Source organism: Gadus morhua, chromosome 5, assembly GCF_902167405.1.
Source record: "Gadus morhua chromosome 5, gadMor3.0, whole genome shotgun sequence".
Classification (NCBI taxonomy): Eukaryota; Metazoa; Chordata; class Actinopteri; order Gadiformes; family Gadidae; genus Gadus; species Gadus morhua.
In genome coordinates, this window is record NC_044052.1 from 9,793,092 (window position 1) to 9,815,626 (window position 22,535).

At 44.5% G+C, this 22,535-nt stretch overlaps 3 protein-coding genes across 3 annotated transcripts; 2 read left to right on the forward strand and 1 right to left on the reverse strand.

Moving 5' to 3' along the window:
• The first annotated feature begins 8 nt into the window (after positions 1 to 8).
• Positions 9 to 5,372, forward strand: zfyve19 (zinc finger, FYVE domain containing 19). The gene is made up of 11 exons (XM_030356129.1): positions 9 to 221; positions 316 to 437; positions 519 to 572; positions 666 to 838; positions 950 to 1,092; positions 1,276 to 1,381; positions 1,617 to 1,841; positions 2,416 to 2,492; positions 2,969 to 3,070; positions 3,187 to 3,356; positions 3,608 to 5,372. Exons 1-11 carry the CDS (start codon positions 168 to 170, stop codon positions 3,693 to 3,695), a joined length of 1,314 nt encoding a protein of 437 aa, XP_030211989.1. The 5' UTR covers positions 9 to 167; the 3' UTR covers positions 3,696 to 5,372.
• Positions 5,286 to 11,318, reverse strand: ppp1r14d (protein phosphatase 1 regulatory inhibitor subunit 14D). The gene is made up of 4 exons (XM_030356130.1): positions 10,517 to 11,318; positions 6,228 to 6,308; positions 5,931 to 5,963; positions 5,286 to 5,765 (listed from the first exon to the last, which is right to left on the reverse strand). The coding sequence occupies exons 1-4, from the start codon at positions 10,697 to 10,699 to the stop codon at positions 5,697 to 5,699; spliced, it is 366 nt and encodes a 121-aa protein (XP_030211990.1). The 5' UTR covers positions 10,700 to 11,318; the 3' UTR covers positions 5,286 to 5,696.
• Positions 11,319 to 13,165: 1,847 nt separating this feature from the next.
• spint1a (serine peptidase inhibitor, Kunitz type 1 a) lies at positions 13,166 to 22,139 on the forward strand. The gene is made up of 11 exons (XM_030356127.1): positions 13,166 to 13,451; positions 13,645 to 14,149; positions 14,645 to 14,802; positions 15,115 to 15,256; positions 17,979 to 18,146; positions 18,345 to 18,398; positions 19,086 to 19,217; positions 19,406 to 19,456; positions 19,610 to 19,780; positions 20,317 to 20,376; positions 20,812 to 22,139. Exons 2-11 carry the CDS (start codon positions 13,738 to 13,740, stop codon positions 20,994 to 20,996), a joined length of 1,533 nt encoding a protein of 510 aa, XP_030211987.1. The 5' UTR covers positions 13,166 to 13,451; positions 13,645 to 13,737; the 3' UTR covers positions 20,997 to 22,139.
• The last annotated feature ends 396 nt before the right edge of the window (positions 22,140 to 22,535 follow it).

Below are 22,535 nucleotides of genomic sequence, written 5' to 3' on the forward strand. Positions count from 1 at the left end.
TCATATTCCGGTTTACTTCCTGTTATTAGACATTTTTTGGAGCCGATGGAGATCAAAGTGGTGTGGTCTATAGATTGTAGATATATTATTGACAACCAATTAAATATTAGATGGACTATTCGAAAAATCAAACCTTCAATCTTACATGAAGCTCTCCGCGTTACAACATGGACAACCGGTGTTTCTGTTGTGCATCTAAGTTTACCCTTTTCCGGAAGGAGGTATGATTATTCATATGAGACATAAGTAACTGGGTGTATTCTTATGCGATCTTGCTCTCCTTTAATGTGTGTTTTCTCATAATGGATCTAATAGCTGGGCTGTAAAAACTGCGGGCGTTCCTTCTGCTCCAATTGTCTCAACTTGAGCGCAGTGGTGCCTCGCTGTGGCAACACCAAGCAGAAGGTCTGCAAGCGGTGTCATGGGATTCTGACTGGGTAATTACAACAAACTCCATTGTAGTTTCCCAAAATGAAAAACAAAAATGCGATCTCTTATTCCTTATATGTTTTTAATAGTTCAGAAACACCTAGTGATGGTGGGAAATGGTCCCCCCCAGAGAACTACAAGAAGTCAGTATGCACTTAAAAATCCCACACAATAACACATGATCCTTCTGTTGAATACCATACATGACATAACTCATTTTCCTGTAATCCCCCCAGGCGAGTGGCTGCCTTGGAAGCCAAACAGCAAGGGTACGATGTGACTCATGCCCACGGCAGTGCTAGAAATGTCGACATTGACCGTGTACCTACGAAGGGCCTCACTAAAGAAGACCAAGCTATTGCTGCAAGGCTTCAGAAACTCAAGGAAGACACCAAACCACACAAAACAAGTAAGAACATATTTAGTTATAACTCACACACTCTCTTTAATAATGAGCTAGGGTTAGCAAGGTTTCGTGCTTGTTGATATTGTTTTACCATTTGAACCACATTCAATCCAGAGTCCGTTCCTTCTGAGAAGGAAATTGAGTCACGCCTTGCTGCCTTGAAAGCTCCCAGAAACCCGGTGCCTTCTGCCCAGGACATGGAAGACCGCTTGGCGGCCCTACAGGGCAGGCCTCCCCCCACCCAAGCCCCTCCGCCCGTAAGTCCAACCACCACATATCAGCCTCGGGTAGCTCAAGTGCTCCCTTAAAACCCTCTTCAATAATTCACGAGTCACAAATTGCCAAGCACTCTTAATTTATGTTTTATTACACTTGTAACCTGAGAGCCACTTTCTCATTGTTATAAAAAACACTTAACGTTGTTGTTTGTTTGTGAACAGGTGCACCGGCCGCCTGATAACAGAACCCAGACAGAACGGGCCAATGATCTTTTAACACAGATGACAGAGGAAGTTGCTATCGATAACCAACAACAAGACACCAATGGTAAACTAGATAGGAATCCTCCAGTTTATATCTTTCTGTAGTTCTTTTTTAATAGGCTCAGATGCCTCAATTGGTCACCAAAGAATACGTGGTGACTTTACTGACTCCCTCATGTTAACAAAAGCTATCTCGCAGGAGAGATTATTTATCTAGGCTTGGTTGCGCATGGTCATGTTGGACCATTGAGTGTTAATTATTAAGCTCTGGCCTATTATAACGCCCTGTCAATCTATAGATGTGGACGACAGCCTCCTGAACAACCTGAACAAGGGGGAGGCGTGCGGGCTGGAGGTGAACCTGGACCAGGACCAGGGGGGATGCAGCAGGCAGCTGGAGGCTGAGAAGAGCCGTGTGCTGGAGGAAGCCATGAGGGAGCTGAGGCAGGAGCAGGGAACCCAGGGGCACGTTCTAGAGATGGCCAAGAGGCTGGCCCTGCTGAAAGGACTGGATCCCGACAAGGGTAGGACATCTTGTTTTATTTCATTAGATTTCAGTCATTTAGCAGATGCTTTTATCTAGACGGCTGGCACAAGTGAGGGCTGAGAACGATTGAAGCGCAGAAACAGTTGGGATAATTATGCTGCATGAACATCTTTCTGGCAAGACCAGGGGACAGAATGCAGAGTGGTAATCACAGAGATGCATGTTACTCGATAGTTACATCTCCGATATGATATCAAAATTCAAAATTCAAAATTCCGTTGTTCATGTTTTTAGGGAAGAGGTTCTGTTTTCAGAATCAGTAAAAAAAAAATAAAAAAACTGCATGGGGTCAAAGCATCCAGGCACTAGGCTCTCTCCGACACAGCTCCCTCTATTCAAACTTTCCCTGCAGATTTGCTGGCTGGCGCTCGTCTGTGACGTCGTCTGTAATCCACACTAATATGATGGATGGGCAGAATTACTGCGAGTTAACGGAGGGAAAAAGTTGGCTTAGTGGAATGTGTGAATGCCTCCGTCAGCGTCTCAACAGCTTTACATTACTCTGAATCGTCCATATTTATATCTTCTCTCTATATATATCTCGTTATTAGTCACCATGGAGGACTTCCAGCATCCCGACAGCGATGAGGAGACTGAGGAAGAGGCTGTTCAAAGGGTCTTAAAAAAGGTCAGGAGCAAAGGCAGAGTTAATATACACCTGGTAATATGTGATCATGGACCTAATAATGATAACATGATATGATATGAAATCAAGTTCATACCTTATTCTGGGAACCATACATTTAGGTTATAACCTTTTTGTTTTAAATAATTATGCCATGTGAGTGCATCCATTACTACCTTCTTTCTTTTGTACACATTTTTCTTCATCCATTGAAAATACATTCTGAGGTGCGACACACTCTTTAGTTAAAGGTTGACGGCCTTATGATGCCCTTATGTAAACTTTAGAAAAGGGACCAAGATTTCATTCATTTCATTGGCAATGCTGAACACACGCCAATGTTTTATACAAAGTCATTATTAATATTAATAGCGGCCACAAGGGGGTAATGTTTTCACCACGGCTCATCAGTTCTATTAAGCTATTTGTCCTCCATTTTCTTCTAACGTCTTCTAACATTCTGTTTATTTCATTTCCAGCTTTCAGAAGAGGCTGCGCTGGATGAAGCCAGCGGCTACAACATACCCTTTGAGGACAGCGGTCCGAAGACCACCAACAAGAAAGCCCCTTCTAAATCCACGGTACGGGGCAACTTGAGGTTCCATCATTTGGCAATCAAAGTCCTACACACAGAACAAATATTAAAATGCAGAATTATTAATACATGATTATTCCAATCTGTTCCATGTGTATTCAGGGTCCAGCAGCCAGGGCGCCTGCTGCTGTTGTAAAAAAGCCTTTGGACAGTGATGATGAGGGTGGTGGCAGCGACGAAGAGGAACTTCCCTGGTGCTGCATATGTAACGAAGACGCCTCCATACGATGCCATACCTGTGATGGAGACCTGTTCTGCGGCCGCTGCTTCCGGTATTTGGATTCCCTGCGTATTCATCGACATCCCTCGGCACGACATTCAGATTCTCTGCACAAACTCGGAGAAATACATTTATTCATGTGAAAATATGACAAAATCATAAACTAATGTCCTGGCATGTGGATGATGATGATGATGATGATGATGATGATGATGACCCAGATACATTTTGCAGTACCGGCATGTTTGTGCATAAAGTATTCAGAGTGATGAATTATCAATCAAATATCCATTATTTCCACAGGGAGGGACATGACAAATACGACAGGAAGGAGCATCGCACAGCCAGTTACACTCCACCCAAGAGGAAAACAAAGAAGAAGGGGACATAAGAGTGAGAGCCAGGCCCTAACCCATTACTGTAAGGCTCAACCTTTAACCTGAACGACCAAAGGAAAAGCAATGAGGTTCTTTTTTTACCCACCCCAGCATCTTAAACACTAAAGCTTATGGTTGTAAAGGTAAACTTATAACTGTAGTCGGTTCTATTTTTAGTCTGACAGGTTATTAGCTCACAGTTAGTGCCATTTTATGTTCTCCCAGCTCTTCAGAGGCTGCATGATGTTTATGTTGGGAATTGACAAATTAATGACGACAATAACTCAAATTCAGGGCGTATCGGTGTACTCTATGGGATTCATGCAGGATTTATGAAATATAAAACATGAGATTAAACCCTGCTGCTTTAGTACTGGGCTGCTTAGGGCTAGAACAATGAGTTCATAAACCACAACCAATTGAGGTTCCCATGTCATTCACCCCACCTCCCAGAGACAACAAATGCAACAAATACACACATGTGTGCGTTGCTTGGCCATTGTACTTTTTTGCTAATTAATTTTTTGCTGAGTCCTTAAAATGCAATTGGTTTAGAGTACTGATACTGTACACCATGCTGCTGCTGTCATGTTGTGACTTTTGAGAATAGCAGACAAAACACTATTAAGAGGTTACCAGCTCTGTTTTGTATTGGGCATACAAGGCACGCCTGTGCTGTCATCTTCCTGCCCTGACGGAGCTCTTGCTTTCCCAGGCCTTGTGTGTAACGTCATGCTAACCGACACACACACCGTCAGGGAAGGCTTGGCATGTAATTATCTATTTATCTTTTATTTTCTGTCTTTCATGTGTAATGTTGTATAATTGTTCTTCCAACCTGGTCAGAGGTTGCTGCTGTATCGATTTGAAGAAAGAAAAGGGAAAGACAAATCTAGCAAATCCCTGAATTGCATCCCTAAGCCAAAGCATGGTATGTGCTCCGGCCAGAGTGCAGATTCATCAATGTGCATCACTCTCTGGCTGACTGAAGTGAGCCCATAATTAAGGCCCTCTCCAGGGGCTTGCTCCATTAAGGTCCATATGGAGACGACCAGGTTGTTTGCCTGTCCAGGTCACATTGTAACCGTCGACAGGAAATGGATCTTTGGTAATGGATGCATACTTATCGGCTGCCATTTCTGTGTCATGTTTGGACAATACTTACTCGTAGCCCATTTATCCTAATGCCCCCTGTGTTTTCCATTAAACCCCACTCCCCCCACCCAAATTGTGATTGACAGAATTAGGCAATGATCTTCAGTACATTGGGATCCGGAAAGGCCAAGCCTTGTGATCACTTAAGTCTTGAGAGAGTCCTGAGGGCAGTTTTGGCATATCATGGCAGTCTCCTCGGTCGCCCCATTTCCTTTCAGCTGGTTCACCCCATTGCTCTTTGAGACATACCCGGGTTTAAGACTATCTAGTAGAAGACCCCTTTCGGAGGTTTTGCACACAAATAACATCTGGTAGGAGATTTATGTGCGTTTGTGCATAAATGCACAAGAGTATAGTGCGAACAAATAAAATAACCAGTCTCTCTGCATTGTCAGCAAGCGATTTTTGTGTGGGGGCGGGTCTGTATGTATAAAAAGTATGCACAGACCTGAAAATCTTTTTTTTATTTTGACATTGAACTCTATAATCAGAACCCCCGCAAAAAAAGAAGTTCTATACATAAATAGGCAACCGGGGAAAAAATTTACAGTCATACACAGAAACCAGTCCGTCGGATTGAACAGCTTATGTTTATACGCGTTTCTCAGCGTTGCATTATTGGTGTTTATGAGGAAGTCCAAATGTTAACGCTGTCTATAAATACGACAATAAAATAAAAAAAATGGATAATCAAAAGTGACTGCTTTGACAGTGTCTGTTGCTGCTGTCTGCGGACCCCCATGCGGGGGAGACCCCCTGACTGGGGTATCCCACGAAATGTACACCACACATGCCATTATTCAACGGTTTAAGGAGCTGGAGGACAAAGAGGCGTGTCTTGTTTCGTGTCTCGAATGGGTCTATTTCTTCAGAGTCCCTGACATCTTGCGCAGCCCCTTCATCCTGTAGAGCAGCCCGTTGATGAATTCCTGTAGAGAGGAGATGAAGTCAAGTTAAATTTTCTTTCTTCACCAAATGAAACCAAAGCAGACACACAAGAGCCAGCCCTTGGGACGCCGCCCTTAGGAATAATTAAATAAGTTGATCAGCTTAATTAAGAGTTAACCTAATTAGTTTGTTTAATCACACCTCACCTCTTTTGGCTTCCCACATTCCTGCAGCAACTCCTGTTGGAGAGCAGCCACAGATTGAGTATCAGCAACGATTTCACAAGAGGTGGTTCCTGCATTAAAGCTACGATCCTGTAGAACCTGATATGGCTCCACTTTATTTATGTAATAAAGGAACAGGTTCTATCTGACATGGCTTCTGCAGGCTACATGTGATCCACGTTAACTGTGCATTAGACATTTCTGTTTGGTTATGTCACAGTGTAAACCGTGTCGTAAAACACAACTCGAGGGGATTTGAATGGACTTATGTGGGCTCACCTGCAGCCGGCTCCTCTGGCCTTCTTCCGACAAGTCCAGGAGCTCGTCTATGTCAATCTCTAGCTCTGGAATCTCCTCTGCCTGAAACACACACACACAAGCACACGCACACGCAAAGTCCGAAAGGCAGTTTGAGATAGACAGCCTCTCAGACATACAGACGTGCAAACCTCATACAGCCTCAAGAGAATACAATTTTTATTGTTTGCAAAAGACAAGCTGTAATGAGGTGAGGCGCCATGAAACCAACTAGGCACAATAGCCTTACTTGTGACACAATGAATGTGTCTCTTATCTGTGCTGTGCTTTAAAGTGGTTTGAGAAAAGGCCAGAGGAATCGACGGAGAAGACACTTAGGTGTCTGTGGGTTTGCCGTCGCCATAATGACCGCTGGGACTTCCCTTTGAAGTGCTTTATGAAGGGTCGATGAGGGTGATGCTATGCTGGTAAGGTTATTAGTCCAGGATTGGAGGCAGGAAGGGCTGTCTGGAACGTGCTTATCTCCTGCAAACATTTGACTTCCTTCCTACGTATACCAGCATTCAGTTCAACTATGGGGGAGACATTTCAAATACGAATGCTGAATTATATGATGTACAACAGCAGCAATCATGGTTCCGCAAAAGCTTCTTAGTCTGACTGAGAAAGGAAATTAGGTAGACACACTTGTCGCTTTATCGTTTGGTTTCATATGATTATAGAATACTTTATAACATAAAGTATTCTTGTGTAGCGGGTATAAAATATTTTATACCCGCTACACAAAAATCAATGGATGTCATCCAAACTTTGGGTCCAAAATGTTAAAAAACGATCCAAGTGGCATAAATCAAATCAAAGCATACTTTTCTCACATTGACTTGCTAGGGAGAAAGTGAGCCAGTCAGCGGGTGGATGTGGCAATTTGGCGAGGACCATTTTTAGAAGTGTATTTTCCGGCTCAGAAGGTTTAATGGCTGGCGAGAACAGGCCTCGACGCGGGGCTCTCTGGATGAGCACAGGGCTAACCACGGTTGAAGTGCTGACTGGCAGAGGAGAGCGAGAGCCCATATCTATATAACGTCCCCAATGGCCCCGCTGTGTAATTGATTAATACTGCAGATGGACACATAGCGATTATGCTGAGAGCTCTCTGTTCACATTTGCAGAACTGGGCCCTGGTAATGGCGCTCCTATGTTTTGTTCACAGTTTGTAGGTATGAATACGCAAGGCTGTGTGATGCAGGGTTGAAATCCTCGGAGGCCGTTAGCATTGACCAGCGTAGACTAGTTGAGCCGTTGTCATGGGGTTATAAATGACATCACTTTTCTTAAGTTGATTGGTTTGTGGCAACCATAAAAGCCCTATTAAGATGCTTTTATTTTTGCTAATTTCTTTGCAGTGGCCTCAATAAACCTCATTAGAACTTCCTGAATTGAATGCAGTATATGGAGGCTAAAGTATATTTTGCCACTTAAATCCTAAATACATGAATAACAAATGAGCCTTCAGAGGAACCAATTAATATTCAAGACTGCATTATAGAGTCTTAACTCTCTGACCTTCACCAGAAGTCTTGTTTCGACCCATTACCATCAACCCCTAGCCAAGGCAGGGGGGAGATCGCTTCGTGGCTGCGCTAAATGGAACATTTGTTTTCAAAGGCACTGAAGAACGTTTCTGCACATAATGGTAAACATTCTTTTGGCCGAAGTCATGTACTGTGGAACAAACAGTACAAAAAACAGTCCAAAAGAAGCTTTTTATACTGATTGAATTTGACTGAGAGCAAAACTTGCTTTCCCTTTGATTCTGCTGTATGTCCATCATAAACTACACCGGAGTCATCTATATACCAAAGTAGATTGTACCTAAAGTGGTTTCATGGGACACTGATTCTGAATCTCCTTACAAGTGAGGCGCTTGTCATACTGACGGGATGGGTTTACGATTCCCCCAAAAGGTGTGAAGTTCACAGAGACGCCTGCCACACACCGGTCCATCGCAGCACTTGAATGAATTAGAGATGAGGCTAAATAATTCAGGCGGTGACGCAGAGGGGCGGACTGTAAATGCTTCCCTTGCGGAAGACTTCGAAAACCCCAACAGAGCCAACATCCCCAGAAAGCCATGTAGCATTCACCCCACAACAGGGGACACATGGAGAAAACCATGCCTCATTGTGATGCAGTGACTTTATAACCATTGTGTACTGCTGCCACTGTGAAAATAATGTTTAGTAACAGAGTCGTCGCTTGTAGGACAGAAGGGAACAAAGTACTTGCTCCTTGCCGTTTTTCCGTCAGGGATTAGTAAAGTAGGCTACACCTAATCTTATCAAAACACACACACACACACACACACACACACACACACACACACACACACACACACACACACACACACACACACACACACACACACACACACACACACACACACATAGACATCTAATGTTTCACAATGAGAGACGTTGAGCTAAAAAAATATGCGAAAACAAATAGAGAATAAATGGAAAAAGTGCTGCATTATAAATTATAGGAACTAGAGTTGAAATATAATGAATATGTGTTGAGGCCAGTATACCTGGATATAGAACTCTGCGAAAATTGGGGCTATGATCCAGGAAAGTGTTCGCACCTCTCGGTAGCATCGTCGTTCAGTTAACTATCAGAGGCTAATGCTTCTGCACCTACTTAGAGGAGGATTTCATCCGCATGTGTGAAGTAGTATGCAGACCCGGTACTCCAGCACCCGCTGCTCTGCGTCTGTGTGCCACATGGACGCTCTTGACAAATAGCCCACCCAGGCTTTATCTCCTCACACCCCAACAATGCTCTATTTAAACCGGGGCGGGCCCAGAAACCGTCTCAGTGATCCCACAGAATTTAACTCCTGGTGGGGCCATCACTCAGACTCCATGCAGACTCCGCCAACAGATGCAGTGAGTCGCTTCAGCCGGCATGTGCCAGCCGTGTAGCATCCTGCATGTTAAACTAGCAGGATGTTGTGTCTACATCACCTCTTATTTCGCCACAAACAGCAGTTTTATTATGCATTGCCTGCATCATCGTGCTCATCATCCTCTCCATCCTCCTCCCCCTGTTCCTCACATGGCTGCCCTGTTTCCACCGAGCCCTTCTGCCTCATGTAGGCGTAGATACATTTGTTGCCATGGTTCCCTCGGAGAAAATCAACTTCTTACAACGCATCAGACGTAATCAGATCAGAACACGCCACCACCCAGCCAGCCAGGAGTCGGGGGGGGGCCAGGCAATGGGACTTTACGACCTGAGCAGGGAACTGGTTGTCGGTGGGGGGGGGGTTGGGGGTAGGGGGGGGGAGTGGCCTGGCAATCTTTGGAGGGATAGGCCATGATATCATCATTCTATTGAGTGTCCAATACATGCTGAATAGACTCCTCAACAAGTATATCCACCCGTCGACCATTTCAGTGGCGAAGCCTACCCCAGCGGGCGTGTGAGCGTGAGGCATGGGTACACCCCTGATGGGAATGCTGATCCATGGCAGTCCCACCAGCACCACCCACCGCTTGGTGTGAGGGTTATGCTCTGCGAGCATGTCTTTGGAGGTGGGAGCAAAGTCATCACCCATTGTTGGGATTGGGCCGTCAGTCATTTGTACATAACTCCTCAAACAGACGGAGCCAAAGGCTGAATTATGATTCCAGGTGACCTCATACACGTGTTGCTGTGATGAGTCAAATTAGCTGATAACTGCTATCAACATGTTGTTTTGCTCAGACTGATATAAGTGCTGTGCGGGAAATGAAAACCTTAAGTGTCAGAAGCCGTTATATTCTTTTCAAAAGGTTTAAGAAGAATAGGCAGGACTAAGTGAACCAGGAAAGGCTATAAGTGGTAAATGGGACACACACACACACACACACACACACACACACGCACATGCACGCACGCACGCACGCACGCACACACACACACACACACACACACACACACACACACACAGACACACACACACACACACACACACACACACACACACACACACACACACACACACACACACACACACACACACACACAGACAGACACACAAATCCCCCTGCACTTTTGAACCACACACTGCTGTCTTCCCACACACTTCCAAAAAGAACAACCTGTGCTCATGATTGTGCTATTATTACGTGTGTACATGCTTGTAGTAGTTGTGTGTAGTGGCAGTTTTGTGTGTGTGTGTGCAAGTGTCTGTGTGTGTCTGCATGTGTGTTTGTCTATGTGCGAGTGCGTGTGTATGTGTGCGTGTGTCCGGGCCAGTGGTTCCCCACCTCGCAGTCAAAGAGCAGGTGCAGCTGACCGTCGATCCACTCCTCTATGTCCAACCGTCTCTGCAGGTCCTTGCGGTTGTACTTGACAGTGAGCTTGCCCAACCGGTGGCCAGCCGTCTCCTCCGTCTTGTCCACCGTCTGGAACATCACCCTGGACTGGGCACCCGGTTCCGTCGACGCCATGCCTGCCACGGCCTCAGGAGATCCGTGGTCGACGGAGGCTCAGACTGAACACAGTCACACACGCACACACACACACACACACACACGCCTCACGCACACACACACACACACACTCTCTTGTAGAAGCCGGACGGTCCACTGGCTTCCCTCGCTCGGCTCTTCTCTGTGTGTCTGCTGACAGTCAGAGGGCTGTAGTGGCTGCTCGCCTGTCTGCCGTTATCTTGTTGTGTCGTGTGTGTTGGCCTGATCCTTGCTTCCCTTCGCCGCTTCCTTTCTGTGCCGCGACAGTTCCTGCTGGCCACCCTTAATGAGTTGGTCTTTGCGCTCTGTTTGTTTTCTCCCCTCTCTCACTCTCTTCCTCTCCTTCCGCTCTGCCTCGAACGCTCGCTGTCTGCTGATCTCCTCGGCTCCCCTCGGCACAGCCTGCTGCCTGCACCATCAAGAGGATGGTAATGAGATACGCCTCTTTCTGTTGGTGTGTGTGTTGGTGTGGTCTGCGTGTCGGTGTGTGGGGGATGCTTGCGTGAGTTGGCCTGCGTGTACGAGAGAGTGAGTGGGAGAGAGAGATAATGTGTGTGGGTGTGGGTGTTTTTGTGTGTGCGGGTGTGTGCTTGTGTGTTTGGTTGCTGGTCTGAGTGTGCCTGTATGTGTGTGAATGAGAGGAGGATTGAGAGAAAGAGAGATAATGCGTGTGTTTATGTGCGCACGAAAAACATATAGGGTGTGTATTTGTGGATTTCCCCTCCCCATTGGTTAAGCACCTGGCTGGGCATAGGTCAATTACAGTTATAAAGACTTGGGAAAGGGCATAGGGTGCAGCATGGAGCGATCAGGCTTCAGGCAAATGACATCCTCTGAATGGCTCACTATATGTTGTTGCAGTGAACACCTTTGAACCCCACCACAAGAACCACACACTTGAGTTAGGTCCGAACCGGGGAACTCTCCTTAACCAACTCTCTGCTGAGTACGAACAACACGTAGGAATAGGTTTGTGAAGCTCTAGAGGGGCGACAGCAGCAACCCTGGCTCCTCTGTTGGTCTGAACACAGAACAATGACTGGGTCCCCCTGTGAGGTGAGCCAGGACTCCGCTGCCAATTACCACTACTATCACAGGCATCATCAGGTGTAGGTTTAATACACCTTGAAGTCAAATGGGCATCCTCGGTTACTCTCTTCTAAATAATAGATGGACCGCCTACTAAGTACTTCTGCTTCTTCTTCTGGTCATTTGAAAGTCAAACCTCCAACATAATAAGGGCTTGATTGCTTCTCAAATTAAAGGAAAAGTCAAAACGTTTGAGTGAGTCAAAAAGAGTGAGTCACGGTCAAAACGTTGCGAATGTCAAAACACTAAACACGTCAAATTATTAAAAAGGATTGAAGGAGACCGCCGGCTGAGTTTCCACAGATCCGGTTAGGATATACAGCCTGCGAGGTACGGCGTTTATTTATTGACTCTCCTTCTTCTTCTTCTTCTTCTTCTTCTTCTTCCACTTGGGTTTTGTTTTCCTCTGGCGGGGCCCATTGTTCCGCCTGAGCCCTGTCTGTTCACCCACTGATGCACCGTCTGTTACAAACACTGAATTATTGAGCTCTCCTCTACAGCTCACCTTTCCAGACATACCGCTTCATTCATCCCCATCCCCTGCCACCGCCCAGGCTAATCAGCTGAAGAAACAAAGTCATGGGTGATGGAGATAAGGGAGTGTGATGCTCCTTATTCGGGGGGGGGGGGGGGGATCCCATCTCCATCTCAACTTAACCTCTGTTGTTTCATTTGGACGTCTCGTTACCAGACAGATGTCATCGGGAAGGGGTGGACAGACATGACAGACAGACACGCAGACAGATTGATGAATAAAGCTTTCAAACCATGTTTCTTTTTATTATTTTGCCCGGTTGAGGAGAACTTCAGGTGTCTCTGTCTGTGCCAATAGACATAAGAGCATATTTCTGTCTCTGTCTCGTAATCATGGCTCATTCAATGAGTCACCGGTACCACTACAAGAAAGGCTATTGTGAGAGTTTTAATCTGCAGTAAAAGGAATGCTGTTGTTATTGTAAGTTAATGATTTATAAAAGTGACTGGAATCGTCAGGCAGAAACTTCATTTGGTTGGCAATATACCGCCACCATCTGGTTAAAAGGAGACAATGTCATAAATTGACTGTTTGCCAATTCATGTCTGAATTTGTGTGTGTGTGTGTGTGTGTGTGTGTGTGTGTGTGTGTGTGTGTGTGTGTGTGTGTGTGTGTGTGTGTGTGTGTGTGTGTGTGTGTGTGTGTGTGTGTGTGTGTGCGTGCGTGCGTGCGTGCGTGCGTGCGAAAAGAGAGCGAGTGTGTGAGAGGTATCGAATGTATACTGTCTTCCACGTATAGCCACACGATGTGAAAGGTAATGAGACATGGTTTATGGGGGCCAACCTTAAAATAACATTTCAATGACGTGTTCATGCCACGCCCACTCATACGTCACACAATAAAGAGGTTGTGATCAGATCGAAACCATTGTAACCTTCAAAGGAAAGCGCATGGCAACGATCTTAACAAGTAGACTACATGATTGACTTTGGTGTTTTACTTCGTATTTAAGTTGACAAAGGGCATTTGACCGACCAAACTTAAAGGGCGTGGCATCAGCCTACCTGGGGAGTGTACAATTTCACTTCCTGTATCTCCCAGGTTGAGTCACTCACCTGGCTGTGGCAGGATTGACTCACGCAATTCAATTCATAAAGACATCAAAGGGTAAGGCACATTGTTCCTCTCAAGACACCATAAAGCTACATTTATGAAGTTATCGATACCTTTGCATTTAGTTTTGGATGTTATTTTAAATTAATGGGTCAGCCTAGAATAAAAGTCGCGGCCTTTACCACTTCCCCTGTGCGCACTCCTTATCGACGCTTTATCTGACAACCTTTGCTATTTTCGTTTCCAGGTTCCTTATATTGAAGGTTGAGGACTGCTAGACCAACATCGAAGGACTATATTCTTTGCCCGATCCAATTGGACCTTTTTCTTTGATACAACAATGACTGTACCACAGGCAGCACTTCACGCAGGGCCGATATGTCTCCTTCTATTGATGTTCACATTCTTGGCGGACGGACAAAACTTCGGGGAGCAATGTTTGGCGAAATACAAACAAGGTCGCGTCAACTTCATCCTGGACGCCGACGGCTCCGTGAAGGACGGGGCGACGTTCCTCTCTTCGCCGAAGGTCGGGCGCTACAAGGATTGCGTCCTCTCCTGCTGTAAGGACTCCAAGTGCAACGTCGCCTTCATGGAGCGTGGAGCCGAGGACGGCCTGATCAACTCGTGCTTTCTGTTCGACTGTTTGTACAATATGAAGTACGTCTGTCGCTTTGTCGGGAAGGCCGGCTACTTCAACTACTTTCTGAACTCGGTGTACGAGAGCGACCTGGCTGTGGAAAGCAACCCTAGTAAGATCACCACCATCCCCCCCCCCCCCCCCCCCCCCCCCCCCCCCCCCCCACAACCACTACCCCCACACCAATACCTCGTGTTATTGAATCATTCACAATAACAGTCGCTAACATTTCAATGTTAATTTTAATGAAAACATTGAACTAGATATAGGCTGTGTGTGGCCCTCTTCTTTTTTTTTTTTTTTTTGTTAAGGATTATTTTGGGGTCCTGCTGCTTTTAGGAGAATATCGTTGTCATTAGAATTCTACTGCATGTTGAAACACGCCTGACACTCACAGACCTGGCTCTGTCTGTGAGTCAGTTTTTACCTGAGATGAGGGTGGCCAAAACAAAAGCACACCCAACCAACCCCCCTCATTCAAACATGGTCAAAACACAAGACAAAGTAGTGCATGTACCCAAGCTTTAATAATGTTGAATCCATTTTTTTGTAGTGATCTTATTGTTGTTGGTAGTAAAAATATAAATCGTGTTGATTCTCCGTCTAGGCCTAGAAGATAATCCACCGGTGGCCAACGGGGGCTCCGCCCGAGTGGTGCAGCCCCAGGATGGGGTGACGTTGAACGGCATCGAGAGCCACGACGATAACGGCATCGAGACCTTCCAATGGCAGTTGGTGACGGGGAACCCCTATGCTGTCATAGAGGTGAGCCTCAGCGGTGGTGGTGGTTTGAGGAGCATTGAAGGGTACTGACCAGTGACCATCGACAATAACCTCCTCACAGTATAAATCGTACTTGAGGGGGTGGTGGGCCTATCAATGGATTTTTTTTTTAAGTTCCACTGAACTGAGATGTGTTTTATTACAGAGCAAAGAAGAACTGTCTTATGCTGATGACCTTTTGATGCTATCGTTTGGTGTTTTGTGGGGGCTTGAGCGGTGTTCACGCACCTATAGGCTTAGATTAATGTAAGTGTCTAAAATTTGCAACTGTAAAGTGGTCTCTCGTCTCTTCAGAAAACACCCTACAAAGACGCGATTTCGGTGAGCAACCTGACGTCTGGGATTTACAAGTTCCGGCTCACGGTCGTAGACACTATCGGGCAGTCAGACTCCACCATTGTCACCGTGCTGGTCCTCAACCCCGAGCAATCCAAGGGTGAGTAGTCCTACACCCTCAAAGCAGGACTCCATTATTATGGGACACACTGACCGCGGTCTGGTCCACTGTGCCAGAGGACTAGACTAGTGAATGTGATGGTGGAGATAAAATGGGTTCCGGGCGTTATGCTGCATACTGCTTGTTATACTCAGAGCTTTAGCTTTCAGGGGCATTTTTTAATTTTTAGTTTGGTTTGGTTTTTCTTTAGTTAAGAGTTTTTTATTTTTTTGAAGTAGCCTCTCTATTATGTACACATTTCAATTAGTCTAATGTGAGAAATGGTTTGTGGTGGGTTAAAGACGAATCGTGTCATCTGCGAATCGTATTGTGGTTTCCTGTTTAAGACCTTCACATTTAGGTGTGAGACTACGATGAGCAGTTTTCTCTGCGTTGAGCTTACAATTATCTTATGTAGTTGTACAAACACACTCAGAAACCTTTTCAAGGTTGCTTCTAGGGTGCCTCAAACAAATATATTGTGTCGAATACACAAATACAAAATAACATTAGCGCCACAAGCTCAAACAAGTTGAGGGTGTTTATCTTTAAGTTATGCCACCAGTCCCCTGGCGAATCCAAGATACTTTGCGTTGAAGATATCTATCTATTTTTCTTAGTTCTTAGGAAACCACACCTTTTTCCATAAGACATACAACTCCTGTAAGTGGCAGTTTTATCTGGAGTTGTTTTTTAAAAAGTAAATAATGCTCTCTATTTCCCCCTTCCCTGTGGTGTAACTGCTGCCGTACAGCTCGCTATACTAACCCCCCCCACCCCTGATTCCTCCAAACTTGTATGTCAGGTTTCAGCTTGGGTTTCACAAACAAGGCAGCATTGCCGTGCCATGATACTCTTCCGTCCTGATTTTAATACAAAAGAGCTTTCCTTTTGTCATCTTAATGGAACTTATCTTGCCTTTGATTTAGCCAATTCACTAATAATCTGTTAAGAAAAGCCTATGGAACAGCCCATTCCATTTAAGAAATGCGACTCAAGTGAAACGGGTGAATGCAAAGCCACTATACATTACACCTCTCACACATAGCAAACTCTATAACAAATATATTGATTACAGCTGTAAAACACAAGATAAAAGCAGTAGCAGTTTTTCAGAAACCGCCATCCTAAAGTCTCAAATTCCCTTTCAAGTTCCTCGTACTTCATTAGCTGTGCGTTTCCGTTTTGAAGGGAGCAGGTTGGGGTTTGCATGTTTCCAAATAATGATGGTGTCACCCTGAAGGTGCTTAGGAGTTGATGAGTATGAGACTATGACACATTGACCATATGGTAATGAATTACATAAGCAGGAGCCTAGAGCATCACTTCCAGCCTTTTGTTTGTTGCTTTCTTTGGGATTGTCCACATGCCTCTGCCAGTTGTGTAACACTGTGAGAGACAGACAGCGGAACGCCGTCGGCTGTCTGCCCACAATCCCAAAGAAATGTGGGAAACAAAACCATACTTGCCACTTTTAAATAATGGCTGGAGATAGTCGGGAACAGGAGCGTCGCTAGCAATTGAAAACATTCGGGGCTGTAGCCCTGAAAATTTGAAAATCGGGCTGATGAACATGCAATTGACCGTAGTTTGAGAAGTAAAGGAAAGACCAATCGTCATGTCTGACTCACGTCGGGGCAGGCCTACTGAGTAGGTTAATGTTTGTTAAGGATAGGGAAGTGCACCACATACACCAGCAGCCAGAAGGAGACATTAGAATAGCCTGTAGCCAAATAGTCATGCGCCTACCCGATGTCAAGTGGACCGGGTTGAATACACTTTTGCGGTTTCCACTCGCTACAATGTTGCATCTGTGGCTGCTGGTAATTCAACCACAAAGAAGTAAACTGTACGGGGCTATTTTCAGCATTATGTTGTTTTTTTTGACGGCACCGCGATCCGGGGCTATTCCCAAAAGTTCCGGGGCTATAGCCTCGAATGCCCAGGTCTAACGACGCGCCTGGTCGTGAATAGTAAAAGTTGTCAAAGCACTTGCAGACAATAATGTGCCTATGTGCCTATGTCTGTGTGTCTGTATGGGGATAATGTGTACGGGGTGTTTTCTGTCCTGTAGTAATGAGAAACGACTTCACTCAGATCAACGATGACGCCAACGCAAATGTTGTTAACGGCGGAGATCATCTGCCAACAGATTTATATCTTGAATAATCTTTCAACTCCTTCTCTCTGCCAAACGAGGCAGAGAACGAGGCAGAGAAATGCCCTAAGAACTGCCTACGGCCATCTTTTAATTTATGACAAGTGAATCGCGACCGGCGTCCCTAGTGTTTAGCGCTCTGCACAGCCACCCCAGACGGTCAGCATGGAATATGTCTAAATGCATGTACGTCATTATTTGACAGTTTAGTATGGTTTAACATGACTATAAATCATTATAACAACGTTTATAGGTCATAAAAGTCGAAAAAGCCTAATAGGTGCTCTTTAATGTTACATATATGGCCTTACCAGATACTGCTTTATCAATATTTCCTGCTTCTTGCAAAAATTCAACAGTTTATCATTGCACATAGGGAATTATGCTGTGCTATATGATGTACTTCCTCTTTGTTTTATTCATGGTCCCCAAGTTCAGCTCGAACCATTTTTAGAGCGATGAATAAATAGCAGTTGACGAATAATATTTGAAAGCTCTCTTCAGGAAAACCTTCAGTAATCGTTTCCATGTCTAACTATATCTATAATCTCCATCCCGCTACAGACCACTGTATGTCACCGGTTAAGGTGGGGCCGTGCCGTGGCCATTTCCCCCGCTGGCAATATAACGGTGCCTCTCAGAGATGTGAAGAGTTCATCTACGGTGGCTGCAGAGGGAACCTCAACAACTACCTCACCCGCGACGAGTGCACCAACGCGTGTGAGGGCTCAGGTAAACGGCCCCATAACGTGTATTATGTATTTTTTCCTCCTCCAGATTGGAAACCCAAAAGTGAATTATGAGTCGTAGAATATAATGAGGGTTTAGGCTAGTGCAGGTGCCCCTTCTCCGTGTCTTGATAGTATTTTCGACAACAGAGTAAAGTGACGAAGAGGATTTCTAAGATTTTTGTGGGGCTTTCTATTTCAGATGGCGGTTCAAAAGCCTCCAGAGGTTTACCAATTCCATCATCATTACCAAAAGGTAAAGTATCGGCTTTCAGAAAAAAATTATCTTGTAACAAAAAGGAACACACTAAAATGTATCTATAATTTTTTACATTTAACTTGGATGAGGAGTTTATCGGGACATGCAAACAGGAAATGTCTGACAGATTCTGTCTGATGAGGGGTTTTGTGGTCATGCAACAAATGCACACACTTGGTTTCCATGTCTATCACCAAAAAGTTACATTTTAAAAGAACATGGTTTCATTTCTAAATGTGCTGACCTGTACTTCCTAACCCTTAAGTTAATCTCCGTGCTACCATGGCAGCTGTTTCTTTCCAAAGTTGGACTGCCCATTTTAAATAATCGTTGACAAATGTCTATCCTAAATTAATACCACATGCTGTGTAATAACTTTTCACCAACTTTTCAAGTCAATGTCATACATTCTACCCTTATTAAAAATAAACAAAAATGGAAAAGATAATACAAAGTGAATAGAAATATTGTCATGGAAAGAAAATCTGTTTTCTTTGACTGGAGACAACGCAATGAGGGTACCAAAAGCAAGACTACCCCAAAAATGTGGCGTCGTCTTGATATTGTGAATGTGTGTGTCATTTTATTTTAAATTGTTATATCATTAATCCCCCAGTGGGACACCACCTGAGCTATGCTTACATAATGTCACTAATAACATGAATTATAAACACTGCGAAATAGGAGAGAAATGTGGGGTCCCATGTTCTGAGGACGAGTTCACCTGTGCCAACGGCTGCTGTCTGGAGGCGGGCCTGGACTGTGACAAGGAAGAACAGTGCAGCGACGGTTCAGACGAGAAGAACTGCGAGAACTGTGAGTGCACAAGATGCAAACCAGGCTTTGTTTCTATTATCGATCAAGCCAAATCAAAATTTTAACTTAATTTTCTGGCCTTGACTTGTCATTTGGCCATAAAAGTAAAGTCTCTCGTCTTGTGTTCATACAAATAAATGCTTTTTCCCCCCTCACTAATTCAAACTGTCTGCCTTCTCTTGGATCAGTGAAAGACAAATTTGAGACGCTTCTGCAGATCCCAGTCGACGAGAAGAAAGGTAATATCCTTCTTCTTCGTCATTCTGCCGTTTCTGGTGAAAGAAACTAGATTCATATGTGGTTTTCCCTTCCCCAAAGTTGTACCCTGTTTCCAAATTTGACATCCAGTTTCATAACCAAACGTTAACCTGCTGCTTCCCCCGCCCAACCAGCTCGCTGCACCGAGTCCCCAGTGACGGGCGACTGCAGAAACAGCTTCACCAGGTGGTACTACAACCCTGTGATGCGCAGCTGCGCCGCCTTCAACTACGGAGGCTGCCGCGGAAACGAAAACCGATTTTTGTCCAAAGAGGAATGTATGAAAATGTGCGAAGGAGTGACAGGTGGGTCACGTGCTTGGGCCAGCAGTGTACGCACACACTTCTTGGGGGGGAATTGCTGCGGTTGAAAGTGCAATGAGTTCTTCAAAAGATTCCTAGTTCCTTAAAAGATTCTTGGTAACTAGGTAAATTACGTGCGTTGGAAACCCGGTTTTGTTATGATGGGTAGGGAGACATGAAGAATTACATGCACAATTGCTTGACTTTCAATACAATCATAAACTTCAACCTGAATTGGATGAGTTCAGAAAACGCTGTTCGCTAGTCCGGATTGTCTGTTCTGAGACATGGCGCTTCTCAGATTGTTTTTGATTATTTACCCTTTTGCTTGATTTTTGTTTTTGGCGGTTCCCAATTTGAATTTTTAAATTTGCTCATTTTGAGTGTCTGCTTTTTAATTTTTTTAAGTTGAAACAAATTGAGGTTGATAGCACAAGGAAGTTTTGCGTTCTGAAAAAAAATCCAAAATAATGCGACGCATATCTGCATGCCACACATCACTTTGCTAAATGTCCTCCCCCCGTCCTTTTTGTTTTTAGAAGCTGACGTTTTTGCCAGAAGAGACCCACTTCACGGTGGCATCGGAGAGGCCCACACAGGTAATGTATCATTGTTTTGTAGTTCAAATGAATGGTATCTTGAGAGAAATAGGCCAGTGTATTTCTCTGTTCATACTATTTGTGTAGCAAAAGTTGGATGGACGTCTGCCTTTTGTAGGCATTGTATCTAATATTAGAACCTGGTCAACTATTACATTTAAATTACCTTGTCCTTGCATTTACAAAGTGGTCACAATGCTAATTTAATACTGCTATATATTTTATGTTGGTAAGGCTAATGGATAGGGTGGATGTTCTGTTCAGGGAAACTAAACTTTTCCTTTCACAACCCATGGATATCACTGATGCCTTAATAGTTTTACAGCGTTTTGTTTGGAAATTCCATGCTGTGAATTATCCCGGCTAAACGAAATAATCCTATCCCACTCCCAAACATATCAATGAATGTGTGTCCCTGTGTTTCCACGTCTGTAGGGGTCTTGGCCATCGCCGTCCTACTGGGCATCGCCATCCTCGCCCTGCTGGTAGTGCTGGGCTACTGCTTCTGGAAGGGCAAGAAGAAGACGGTCAAGCACCAGCGAGTGGCCAATGGCACCCAGGCGCTCCCCTTGGTAGACACGGACACGCTGGTGTACAACAGCACAACCAAGCCCATCTGATCCAACCTCCTCCCTCGGCCCCGTAATCAGAGCATGCGTTGGGCAACCATAAGCTACATCAGGCGGGGGAGGGCGCGGCGGGGGAACCACATTGAACTTTTATTTTTTTAACGGTGCGTTGGAATTTTTTTAAGGGCGGTGCCGATGGCATCAGCCTTCTTGTACAGTTTAAACCCTGATGTAACACACACACACACACACACACACACACACACACACACACACACACACACACACACACACACACACACACACACACACACACACACACACACACACACACACACACACACACACACACACACACACACACACACACCCCTTACCCTTTTGAAGCGAGCATTTTTCAATGTGTTTGGTTTTTTGTTGCTGCGACATGAGCGTTGTTTCTGCGGTAGTTGTTCAGCTATGTACTCGGGATAATTGGGATATCGGACAGGGATGTTATTTGTCTTAAAATGGCTTAACACTGTGTTGTCTGTTAATCTTCTGATTAGTTTGTCAATTTTCTTCAGTGTTTTTATCAAGTTAAAGGACTTTGGAGCCCATTGAGCTCAGAACTTCAGGAGAGAATCAAATTTATACTCGTATATCTTTTTTAGAGTGGGTAGTGCATATTCGAAGTCATAACATCAGATCACAAGCGAAGTGGCGTGAAACTCGTTTGGGTACTAAATGTTCCGACATTACTGAATTCTTGCTTTGACAGTTATGCCACCCTTTTACAGCACATCTCCTCAAAAGATCACAGGAAGGAGTACAAGTTCTTTGGTTTGGGAATATTCACAGTTTTGTGTAAAGTGTAAATACCGACATCCATTGGTCTTTGTTAACTTAATGAAATCCCAGCCACTTCAAAGTTTGTGATTACTTGTTTTAGTTTTTATTTCATGAACTATATTCAATGTGATGTTTGCATTGTGATGAAAAAATAATTATTTTTGAAAGTAGGCTTACATTTGTATGTAAAATGTGGCTTTGAAACCATACACGTTTGTTAATACATTATTGACCAACCTTTATTTGTGAAACAGTCTCACCATTCACTTTAAGTTAGCTTTGTATATATTGCATAGTTTTTATATCTGTTTAAGATGTATGCAATGAGTTCTATGCTGAATAAAAAGTAAATTCAAAAAGTCATTGATTGAACAAAATTATTAAATGGCTTTAAACATTTTAGCAACTAAGGCTATTATCAAGGTAAATTACCTGACATGACATCTTCATTAGCCCACTTGTAACCTGACCTAACATCTACATTAGCCCACCTGATACCCTGTAGGCCAGGCCTATTCAACTAGCGGCCCGTGGGCCAAATGCGGCCCCTCTTAATTTTTTTCTGGCCCGCAAGAGGTTGCATGCAAAAAATAAATAAAATAAAGGAGAAACATAGTTGCATGCAAATCAGGTTTCTGTGTGTAGCCGGTGATACTATCAGTACCCCACAATCAGGAACTGGCATCACTTATTCTGACAAAGTTTGGCTCAACTGATATGTGTGAGTCTAGCTTTTCTCATATGAATGCCATCTCTATG

Bases quoted from the DNA above. Each gene is read 5' to 3' on its own strand.
- ppp1r14d (XM_030356130.1), bottom strand. From the start codon at position 10,699: ATGGCGTCGACGGAACCGGGTGCCCAGTCCAGGGTGATGTTCCAGACG. The intron at 6,309-10,516 runs GTGGGGAACCAC...TGTGTGTTTCAG, and splicing joins ACCTGCTCTTTGACTGCGAG to GCAGAGGAGATTCCAGAGCT. The intron at 5,964-6,227 runs GTGAGCCCACAT...GCTCTCCAACAG, and splicing joins GCCAGAGGAGCCGGCTGCAG to GAGTTGCTGCAGGAATGTGG.
- zfyve19 (XM_030356129.1), top strand. From the start codon at position 168: ATGGACAACCGGTGTTTCTGTTGTGCATCTAAGTTTACCCTTTTCCGG. The intron at 222-315 runs GTATGATTATTC...TGGATCTAATAG, and splicing joins TTACCCTTTTCCGGAAGGAG to CTGGGCTGTAAAAACTGCGG. The intron at 1,093-1,275 runs GTAAGTCCAACC...GTTTGTGAACAG, and splicing joins CCACCCAAGCCCCTCCGCCC to GTGCACCGGCCGCCTGATAA.
- spint1a (XM_030356127.1), top strand. From the start codon at position 13,738: ATGACTGTACCACAGGCAGCACTTCACGCAGGGCCGATATGTCTCCTT. The intron at 14,150-14,644 runs GTAAGATCACCA...TTCTCCGTCTAG, and splicing joins GGCTGTGGAAAGCAACCCTA to GCCTAGAAGATAATCCACCG. The intron at 14,803-15,114 runs GTGAGCCTCAGC...TCGTCTCTTCAG, and splicing joins ACCCCTATGCTGTCATAGAG to AAAACACCCTACAAAGACGC.